At 38.3% G+C, this 11,819-nt stretch overlaps 1 protein-coding gene across 1 annotated transcript; it reads left to right on the forward strand.

The window, feature by feature from the left end:
• Positions 1-1,538: 1,538 nt before the first annotated feature.
• pex2 (peroxisomal biogenesis factor 2) lies at positions 1,539-10,747 on the forward strand. Its single transcript, XM_087789108.1, has 2 exons — positions 1,539-1,607; positions 9,781-10,747. Exons 1-2 carry the CDS (start codon positions 1,604-1,606, stop codon positions 10,731-10,733), a joined length of 957 nt encoding a protein of 318 aa, XP_087645234.1. The 5' UTR covers positions 1,539-1,603; the 3' UTR covers positions 10,734-10,747.
• Positions 10,748-11,819: the final 1,072 nt, after the last annotated feature.

Below are 11,819 nucleotides of genomic sequence, written 5' to 3' on the forward strand. Positions count from 1 at the left end.
CAATGTATACTATATGTATGAGTCAGACATGTTTCCAAACATCTGTTTTTAACGCACGTTTTACCCAAATGATTGGAGATGTCATGGTTACAATGGATGAATCGTGGGATGAATGGCTGTCCTGTATCCGATAGACAAGCATTGTGATTTATTGTCCAAGTCAACCTTTAGAACTAGGCAGCCTTCTGCGTACCAAAAATATAACCTTGTTAAGCAGGTCATAGAATGAGCACAGCTGACCGAAACCCATCTCTAAAACCTTGTTACACTTCCTCTGATGCACAACTCGGCTTTCACAAGCTACATTTTCCAGCTAAATGATGTCACATGACAATCCTGATGATTAGAAAACTCTCTTTTTTAAAATATGAGTGTGGTCCGGTGTTCCTGATCGCGGCCCCTCAGATGGAAAGGTAATGCAATTTGCCACCTGTTACAAGTGCTGTGGGTTTATGAAAGCGCCCATGAGCTTCCTCCTGTCATATGTCTGGCCAAACAGAGGTCAGACTTTGATGGCTTTGTCAGGGTGGACAGGATGTTCTACCATTTCTCTCGGATGGATTGTAACCTAAAGACAAAGGGTGAATTAAAAGAAAAAGACCTTGAAACACTGTTGATGGCATGATTATGTTCCTTCAAACAAACTTTGAACTTTCAAATGTTATAAACTCTATATCAAAATAAAATCTATATCTGAAGACCTTGAAAAGATGATGTACTTGTAACCTTTGCTTTAAGACATTACACAGCCCAGGTTTTCTCTTTTACTCTAACATTTCAAATACTACTATTACAGGATCCTTGCAGTATTTCCTTTTATTTAATTCATTTGATTTTGTGTTGTTTTATATTTCTTGACATGTACATTTTATTAACAGGAAACCTGAATACATTATAAATGTTTTTACTTTATTACTTGCCTAATAGAAACAGTATATAGAATACGTGAATATAAAGTATTTAAAATAGCAAAACAAATGTTGTTTATTTATTATCACAAATTTAAATATACTGCAATCGCATTGTATTCCTTTAGTCGGTAATAGAAAACTATAGTAACATTTCTGTAATATAGCAAGTTGTACTTGTGAAGTGTCTGCACGAGTACTACTGTTTGTTCTATTCGATATATATAATTTATCATTATTTTATTTGTTGTTGTTTTTTTATTTTATTATATTATTATTAGAGTTTTTTATTTTGTTTGGTTATTATTAATTTGAAAAACTGTATGATCTGGAATTGGAAAATGGAAAAACTTTTTTGTGAACTGCTCTGACTATTCAAATGTCGCTCAATGTGGTAAGAATAATTGTTTATCAATCAATCAATCAAAAAATCAATAAATAAAGGTGGGCTGAAAACGATCTTAAAACCTCTCTGTGCTCACAGAGAGGTCAGACGTCTCCGCTGCTTGTTCTCATTGGCTTCCTGTGCAATCATGACGCATTCTAGTGACGTATTTACACGCTATTGGTTTGAACACGGAGATGGGCGGGGCTTACGTTTCCAACGCGGAAACGTGTGTTGTTTACATTCTGAGTTCGAGCCCATGCTTAAGGCTGTCAGTGTTCACCAGAATTCGTCAAAATAACCTGTTAAAATGGGTAAGTTATGTCACTACGTTATTTCAGGAAACAGTTCGTATGTTTTAAGACACAAATGTGTTTAAACTGGAGCGTTTAAATAACTGGATTTGTTGTTATGGTGTGATCGTCTCCATATGTTACATGTGTTTATCGTTAGTTTGTAATGGACGGTCTCTAACAAGACGTAATGCACCGTTGTCTCTATGTTTAATAAATAACTAAAGTATCGCGGAATAATAAATAGCTTAGATTCCAATATTCCACTTCTCTTCCATGTTCTAAAATGATCTTAGTCTCTTCTGCTCCTCCTGCAGTTTGAAAATCTTTTTATTTCTTATTATTAATTATTATTAATTTCTTAATTATTCACCCTATTAAGGAGTTTGAGAAAGAGCAGTTGGTATAAGCACTGTCAAGACATGTGTGATTTAAATAGAAGCGATTTAGTTAAACAAGTCAAAATGGACAATTACAAATGTTTCTTGCAGGAATAATTTAATAATGTTCACAGTTCAATATTCTTTCATCCTTATCCTGTTTTGGTTTCTCTACAGTTTTTCCCATGTGTGTCTTATTTGTCTTATTTAATACTTTTTCTCATATTTTACTTAAATAAAAGCATTTGACTAATTTGGCAGAAAAGCGGTAATAAATATGTGAACACTCTCAAGTCTTTTGGTCAAAGTGATGGACTTTCACTGTACAGTACATGGATACATTTGTGGTTCATGCGACTTCATTTGTGAATTATATTTAATTGCATTTTCTTTGATAAGTGTAGGTTTATTTTGTTTTCGTTTGTGAGTCTTTTTTGTTTTAAATTACACTTATTTTTAATATATTTTCCTGATTGATTTTTATGTCTATTGCATGAATTTATACTTTATTAAGGTAAGGTAAGGTAAAACTTTATTGATCCCTCAGGAGGTCTCCTTCGGGAAATTGTTTAAACATTGTTTTACAGAGTTGATTTGTGTGGTTAATCTTTGTAAATTGGCTTTTAATTGTTTGTGAAGCATTATATAGTAAGTTTGTACTAGCCTAAAAATAGCTTTACTTTTGTTTTGGTATTTGAAATAAAAAAAAATAAAAAATTACAAGGATACTAGATTTTAAATTAAATGTTAATTAATAAGACTTTCTATTTTCTTTTTTTTTTTAAAGCTTTTGCATTTAAGATTACATAAAAGTACATTTTGATCTTCAGCTGAATTTCCACTGTGATAGTACAGTATTTCCACAGTATTTCCACTTTGAATGATAAAATCTAAGATGTAATTCAGATGTAAAAAAAGAAATGATGTTAAGGTAAGGGTGCCAAATTGAGAAACAATTGCTAATGCCAATATATTATTTTATTCACATGGCCTCGTTAAAAGAACAATTATCATAATCAAATAAGAAAAAAGAATGAACAAATTCTGTAGTTAATCTTTTATTGAAGACCCGTGATAGCAATTTACTTGCATATATTGTTAAAAGCAGAGAAACGGCGGCTTTTCTTTCATTTGTATTCTTAAGCTCGTAAATGTTACATTTTTCACACCGATTTTAATTGAGGACTATATATTTTTGATTAAAGTAGTGCACATTAAACTGCATAAGCCTGGACTTGTTCACTTCCCTTTAATTTATTAGTTCATCCACGTTTCTCCAGCCATTCATTTTCCCTTTTTTTTGCTCTCTAAATCTTTCATGAGTTTTTCTGTTGTTTTTTTTTTTTTTTTGTGCAAAGCCATGTACTTTTTACTCACACAGCCTCAGCCTACTCAACCTTCATACTCATGAAATCAATTAATTCTCTTTAATAATTTACCTTCTGAGCAAACTAGATTAAGCGGAGCACATTTCTTGTGTGTCAGAAGTGCTTTCTTAACAAATGTGAAGTTCTCTCTCTTTTTTTTCGTGCTCTGGAATTACCTTGGCCCTCACCCCCATAGCTCGGAGGAGTCCTGGGTGATTAGAGAAAGAGGAGAGCCTTGATAAAGCATTAGTGTGTGACACACACATACACACAGCCTCAAGACCTCTCCGTGCATTTGCACACATTCATTTTTCATGAAACAGACTCATAACAATTAGTCTGGTTACCGCCTGGGTAATCTTAGCGTCCCTGTAATGCCTGTGGTCTGCTGCATGACATCATTCTCTTAAAAGTTCTAAATCTGACATTCTCATCCGTTTTCATAGTGAGGACATTAGCAGACCTTGGCTAATAACCCTTTCGCTCGTTCTTGGCGAAAGACGGGCAATAAAGTGGGGGCCGTGGTGGAGGAAGCGAAGGGGAGACCGGGGCGCTCGAAGGAATAGGTTTTATTCACCATGGCTTTTACACAAATTAATTTACATGAGCAGGAGGAGAAAATGTTAAGTTCTAATCCAGCGTGCTTTGCCAATGTGTAGCCTATTCCTCACGACAATCATCACAGGAAGTCAAGTGAGCATAAATGCATTATTTCAGCAAATGCGTTACATTGACATCCATAGCTAAGTGCTTTGGAATTTGAGCACAAAAGTGCGACAGCTGCTAAATCAAGACATTTGGCCTCAAAGTTAGCATTAAAATGAACAGCAGTCGAGAAAAAGAAAAAAAAGCAATCCATGCAAATCCCTCAAATAAGGCCACCTTCCCGACATCCCTGAATCTTTAGCCCCGGAATACCCTCATCCCCCGCTACGTTACCAGTGCCAAGGTCAAGAAAAAAAAAGTCCAGCCGTCCTCTGTCAATGGTCTATTCCCTCGTTCCACCAGAGCTGCGTTCGCATCAGATTGTTCCCTCCTCCTTTATTGTGACCGTCAGTCTCAAGGTCAGCTCCTGGGGAGAGCCTTCTGCTTATCCGTTGTTTCCCTTCTCCTCATGTTTTTGCCCATGCAACCCCCACACCCCCCAGCCCCCCTACAACTGTACCAGTGGACGCCTTATAATTATCCTGCTAAGCTTGCATGCACCGTCATATTTGAACTCCTTTGAGATTAGAGATACTGGTGAATGTAGTGGCAGAGCAGGGTTGTGCCTCCACCGGGTTTAATCTGAAATACATTTTTGGACCTGACACAAACCGCCTCTTTTACCGAACTCTATCTAGGACACACCACATATGAGAAAAGCTTGTAAATAAAGATGTTATTAGAAATAAAGTTGCCACAGAGTGACAACAATAGTTACTACAAAGATTTGTCATAGATACTCATAAATATCCCCTGAAACAAAGGATTGTGTTAGATATTTGACTCTTTTACATGGAACAATGTTGCTTTAGTCCCTGGTTGACCATTTGAAGGTGTTTCTTTATCAGACGGGTTGAGTGAGTCACGTTTGTTCAGGCCACGGTAACCAAGTCGTGGGGCTGAAAGTCATCGTGTGCAACGACCGAGGCGAATTCTGTGCACTGTTAAATTAAACCGACAAAATGTTGAGTTGTTGTTGTGTGTGAGCTGTTTTCATAGGTTTATATGGAGGTAAGTAAGAGACGCCGTTAAAAAATAATCTCTTCTAAAGGCATATTAAACAGTGGCCATCTTTTAAAAAAAAATTACCAACAGTAATATTACAGTTGAAAATAAAGACTTGTGTTGTTCTCAGTATTATCCTGATCTTTAAAGTATGTACTTTTTTGAGTATTGTTTTGATTGTCTAAGCGCTTTGTGACCCTGGTCTCGAAAAGCGCTATATAAATAAATATAACTTACTTACTTACTTAATTTAAGATCCCGTTTTACGTATTTGTAAAGTTAAGCCAACTTACCCGATCTAACTACCAATAAGAATAAATAAATAATCAAATAGTTGAGAAGTTGCCTAGAAAGGCGCTATATAAATAGAGATTATTATTATTATTATTATTATTATTATTATTATTATTATTATCTTGAGACCTTGGCTACTGCAAGGGTTTGAGTGTTTATGGGTTTTACCGGTCATCTAGTGAGTTTGTTTAAAGGTGTGGGGGGGGGGTGATAAATTGTGCAAAAATAAAATGTTTTATAATCTGATCACGCCCACTTCACAGGTGATGCATTGGGTCATTTGGGAGACATTTTGTGTAAAGAATGGTATGAAGCATGAAATAACCCCCTTCTCCCCACAACTTAAGACAAAATAATGTTTATTTTATGTAATAGTGCATATAAATGTATTGATTTATTTGACTGCTTGTTGGCAATTGAAACCAATACTTTTTTTTATACATACCGGACAATTCATGTAAAGAAAAGTGGAAAGTTTCAGACTGAAGGTATTATTTTCTAAATTGAAGCATATCTCACTTGCTGTGGCGTCCTGTGGGCGAAGTGAATATGTTTTCACCAAGAACCTTTCATTACTTCAAACCCTAAAATGTTTTTTGCTCGATGGACTTGCTTTTTTTCTTGAGAGTTTATTTTTGGATAATCCATGTACCGAAGGAAGACAGACTGAGCATTGTTTTGTCACACATTTCTGATTTAATGAATAAAATCATTCATTAAAATCACACCTTTAAAATCCTTTGCTTCAATGTGAAAATTAGCTTAATACTGGGGCAAAACTGTTTTATGAGGCTGTTTACTTACTGATACTTAAAAGGTTTTTCAAAGAAGTTTTTCAAAACAAAGGAAAGTAGAGCAGAGGCAGCCATCTAGTGGGCTTTGAAAATAATGACACTGCTTCATGAAGCTTCATCAGACCATCACTACATATATAGGCTTTGAATTGCTAAAGGTTGGGGGTAATTTTGATATATGACTTTACTTTTTCATTCTAGCATTCTTACCATTTCCCAAGTGAGCGGTTAGAAATTTCGACCTTGAATTTTACCACCCACCCCTAGTAAAGGTGTAGTATATAAAATGTATAAATTGCAGGATTGAAATATATATATATATATATATATATATATATATATGGTATATATGGTATATATATATATATAAAAAGTCATTTTCAATCAAAAAGTTTATTGGTTAAGGTATTTCAACATGTTTTGTTCCTATATTGTGTTGAGGCTTTTCAGACATGGAGCAAGATCAGATTTGTCAAATACATTTATTTTAACACTTTTTTAAACATTTTTAAAGCACAAGAATTGTGTGAACACTAAAGGTACTAATTACTGTATGTTGGAAGTTTCTAGTTTGCTTGTTCCGGATCGTTCTCACCAGCATTTGATAATTAATTCACTGGTTAAGCTTTGACATAGACAACTTTCAAATTGAGTACTAAAGTTGGAATATTGTATTCCAGATATGACAATGCTAGTAAAAACTTTGGCTTAAAACCCTCGCATCACGCCACAACAACGCTGCTTTGAACAGCACTGTTGGTCATCTTGTGATTACAACACGATGAATGATGACATAATGAAAGTTGAATGATGGATTTTTTTAAGTTGTCACTTTTACATTTTTTAATGAAATAATAAATCTCCAAGTGCTTTCATTGCATCAGGGAAGGCAATTTTTAAAAGGCGTTTTATCAGAAATCAAACGTTGATTTTGGATGTAATGTGTAATGGTAAAAGATCTGAAGTAACAGTTCCAGTTTTGATATTTGACTCCCTCCATGTGTTTGTACCATCAGCCTTGAGGTTTTTTTTCCCCTGCTGGTGTACTTGTTTACCTCCGAGCCTGTTTAAATCTTCACCCCATCAGTCTTCCGATATGGTGTGTGACTTTTGACTATTACATAAGACGCATGGATTTTCAGCTCTCCACAGTAAAAGCCCTGTAAATTCAAATGCTTAATTTTTATAGGCAGCTCGGCATTGACTGAAGTGTCTGCTTGTTATATATTTGGCAAGTGCTGCAGGTCTGAAGGGAAGCTGTCAATAGTAATCCCAGCTATTGATATGGCAGTGGGCAGGAGATGTAACTTGGCCCCCGACTCGGGTATCCCTCTGATCCCTCTACATCATAATTACATTAATATTGACAGACCCTTGACAATAGTCACATTACTATTGATAGGTGGCTGTCAATACAGTGTTTCCCCAAATAAAACATATTCATTCATAACTTGTAAACTGCTCGATAAAAGGCTTTGAAAGGAATATTGGACTCTGCCGGGTTTTGCTCTCCCAAGAGTGCTGCCGCTGCTGTGACAGATTTTCACCACCTGCATGTGTGTGTGTGTGTGTGTGTGTGTGTGTGTGTGTGTGTGTGTGTGTGTGTGTGTGTGTATACACGCATGTGTGTGTGTGTACCCTTGTGTCTCTATGGACTGATAGATTAACTAAACATTGTATTAGCTTTGACATCCATGAATAGTCATTCGAATTCACACACAGACACACACACAGAGGCCATATAACGTGCACATTTACTCGCACCAAAAAAAAACTTTCAGATTAAGCGAAACAAATTAACTTGTTTATTGGCTGACTTTCCATCCGTCTTTTTTTTTTTCTTTCTGTTTTTTTTTTAATCCAAACTTGACTCCGTCAGAGGCGACGATTCTAAACATGGCAGCATTTAAAATGCGGTGAATTTGTCACACCTGCTTACTAGTGCGTCAGTTCGCCGCATTCATTTGCTAATTCTAACTTCGTTGTATCGCCGAGCCATTGAAACACGGTGAATACGCACATCCACCATAATAAACTGGAGCATTGCCACTGCGTCTTAAAAAAAATATTTTTACCTCTTTTGAGAGACGTCTGAAGTGACCATCATCTCTCTTCTCTTTCTGTCAAAACTGCCACATTTCCACAGTTGAAATCTCTCTTAAAGCCTCATGACAAATCCTGTTCAGCGAGACACAAAAGCCAATGTCAAAGAAGGCCTCTCAGTCTCTCGCTCTCTTCCGGGCCCTCTCCTTCTTGTGTTAGGTAGTCCCTCACTTTCTAAGCATTTCATTTGAGGGAAGCGCAGATAAAACCAGGGAACTGAGAGCGGTTCATAGCGTTTGCTGAGCAAAATAGCCAGAACGTCACAATGCTGCGATCCCATATGGAGTCGAGTCTAAAGAGGAGAAAAATGGTTCCACATTTTGCAAATGTTTACGGTATAGTAGAGACTGTGCCGTTAGCCTAATCCCGACTGATGTGATTTGTACACACACCCCTATCTCCAGAGGGAACGGGCACCATGAACCTTTGGGCCCGCATTGTGTACATTTGTGTAAGTGTGTTTTGAGTGTGTGTGTTTATGCGCTGGAGAGTCGGGTCTAAGACCCCCTCCACGTCTTCATGGCCCGGCTCGAAAGTTCCATGAAAGATGGATTTTACATGTGAAAAATGATTTTCAAGTTGCGAATAAAAAAGATATATAAACCTCCTAGCAATACTCGGGGGGGCCTTGATCCTCCCAAAATGAGTTGTGTCTTTGGGATGAAGTCTGCCATGTAAGTCAATGTCATAAAGTTTTAACATATCGACGTTACAATCATAACGAAGATCATTAGTAAGTAAGTAAGTCATTTATTTATATAGCGCTTTTCCAGACCAGGGTCACAAAGCGCTTAAACAATCAAAACAATACTAAATAAAGTATATACTTTAAAGGTCAAGATAAAACTGATAACACAACAGGAGTTCCAGAAATAGTGTTGAAAACACCAGGTAAGTGAGAATGTAAAATATGGTATTGAATTGAATGAAGCTGTCAAAGTACTGTCCAAGGAATTATGAGTTTTTGTGTTCAAATGGTCAGGAAAAAATGGCATAGTTTCATTACTAATAGTTTGTTTAACACTTACCTTTTTGGTTAACGGCAAAAACGTATATGTTTTTTGAATTAAAGTTCTTAACGTTTTTTTTTATATATAGAATAAAACATTTGAAGTACTAAAATCTTTCTATTAAGTGCTATTTCTCCTAACCCTGCTGTCACTCTGATGATGATCTATGTCTACAAATGTTTCATGTTCTTTATTTAAGAAAGTAGTTCTTGATTGTGTTCCGTTTGTCTTCCTCAACTAAAATATTTTTACGATCAACCGATTTTATTTTATCACTTAATTTCTAATGTTGACCTCCAAAAATCCTTTTAAAGTCAAAAGCAATATGTCTAACAACAACTAAGGCATTAGTATTATTGCTAAATTTCAAGAATATTGATTATGTTAAATGTTTAATGTGACAAATTGTACACCAAGGTAGTCGCAAAACAAAAGAAAATTAAATACAACGTGAAGTATGACCATTTCTTATGTCTGTTTCATGATTCATATTGGATTTAGAATCTGTTTTAAATGTCCTACCCTTCTTTTTGTAGGAGAAAGAAATCCCTCTATACAACAAGGAAATGCTGGCATTGACCCACAGGTCCCCGTCCTGCGCATCAGTCAGCTTGACTCCCTTGAACTTGACTCGGCCCTTGAACAACTCGTGTGGACCCAGTTCTCCCAGTGCTTCCAGAACTTCCGCCCCGGCCTCTTAACCCCGCTGGAGCCCGAGCTAAAGGCCCTGCTCCAGCTGCTGGTGTGGAGGTTCACACTGTATTCCAGCAGCGCCACAGTGGGCCAATCCATTCTCAGCCTGTGTTACCATGACAGCCACTCTTCTTCATCCGCGGGCTACAAGTCTCTGTCCTCCAGGCAGAAGCTGGCTCTGGCTTTGCACACAGCGGGTCCCCGCTGGCTCCAGGAACGTTCCCACAGTCTTTTCCTCGGCTCAGGAGCGACTTCGGGAAGTCCGATGTCTGGAGGTCATGCTTTTCGACGGAGTCTCCGCATTAGCCTGACAGTCATCTCTGCTTTAGCCCAGCTTGCCAGCCTCGTCAACTTCCTCGTCTTCTTAAGGAAAGGCCAGCACCCTACTCTGGCGGAGCGGGTAGTGGGATGTCGAGCCGTTTTCAGCAAGCCCAACGTTATCCGAGACATAACCTACCAGTACATGAACCGGGAGCTGCTGTGGCACGGATTTGCGGAGTTCCTCATCTTCCTGTTGCCCATTATAAACACGAGAAAACTGAAGGCTACCATGCAGTCCGTGTTGTTTGGGAAGGAGAGTTCCTGTGCTGAAGAAGATGCAACTTGGAAAGAGTGCGCATTCTGTGGAGAGTGGCCAACGATGCCTCATACGATTGGCTGCCGGCATGTTTTCTGCTACTACTGTATCAAAAGTCACAGTATTGCTAATGCTTGCATCACCTGCCCTAAATGCAACGCTGAGGCTGGATGGATAGAGCCGGTCAGTATGAGACAGGAAACAGTTGCCAGGCATTGATTTACTCCTGCAAGGATTCCAAATAAAAACTCTGATGCGTTGGGGGAAAAGAAACAAATGAAAGAAACCACCCGAAAATGTTCTGGAAATCTTTATTTATTTTTGTCTGATAATTGCAACAAACTGAATTATTGACAAGCTAGCTTGTACGTTTTCGGCTCTTAACCGTCTTCTCTGAAACACGCTCGGGCCTCGCGCTGTTTAATGTATGTGTGCATATATTGACACGCCGCTGCCCAGGTCCGTTTCTCCGGCTGGACTTTGGACAGAACTATTTGTCTTTGGCGCACTGAACAGACTACTGAGAACCACTGAGGGCCTATATTTGATGAGCGAACATGTTGATTTATGCCGCAAATTGGCTGGCAGTTAGTGTGTGTGTTTGTTGAAATGGGAATATTTGTTCTGTTGAAAAATGCAGAAAGTAAGCTGAATAAATAATGGGGAGAACTTCTGATGCCTCTCATCATTGCCAAATTAGCATTTGTTGTGTGTTTTGTTCGTAAATTGTATTTCAACATCATTAAAATTGATTGAGTGCTTCCTCTTGGGTGTTTATTTAGTTAAGTGGAGGGGAGAGCGATGAGGGAAACTTATAACAATCAGCACACTTCGCTCTCATTGGGTCTGGTCTGACTCCCATTATCCATTTTCACAGCACCCCAACATGCTGGAGATCAAGGGGGCAGCCGGGGGCTTGGATTGACTCACACACACTTGACAGCCAGCCTCCCATCTCCCTTGGCCTTTTTTCTCTTGTGCTGCCTTTCCATCTCTCTCTCTCTGTAATCTCTGGGGCCCATGCTCCCATAAGACTGTAGTAAACTATACCAAAACCCTGGCAGTCGTCTCCTTCCTCGCAGGCGAATTACTCTCTAATCCCTGTAATGAGTCCAAAGATGCTTATTTATGCTGGAGTTAACCTCCACCAGTGAGCCCAGCCCCGGGCCAAACGCACCCCAGCTGAGTGACGCCTTTCCAGGCTGACAAGAGAAGACTCGGCGCTGTGGAGAGGGAGGGTGGCGGGCGGACCCCCCCCCCCCCCCCTCCTCTCATCACTATGGCTTAATTGCGGATCGCAAAGAC

Source organism: Callionymus lyra, chromosome 4, assembly GCF_982586985.1.
Source record: "Callionymus lyra chromosome 4, fCalLyr1.hap1.1, whole genome shotgun sequence".
NCBI lineage: Eukaryota > Metazoa > Chordata > Actinopteri > Syngnathiformes > Callionymidae > Callionymus > Callionymus lyra.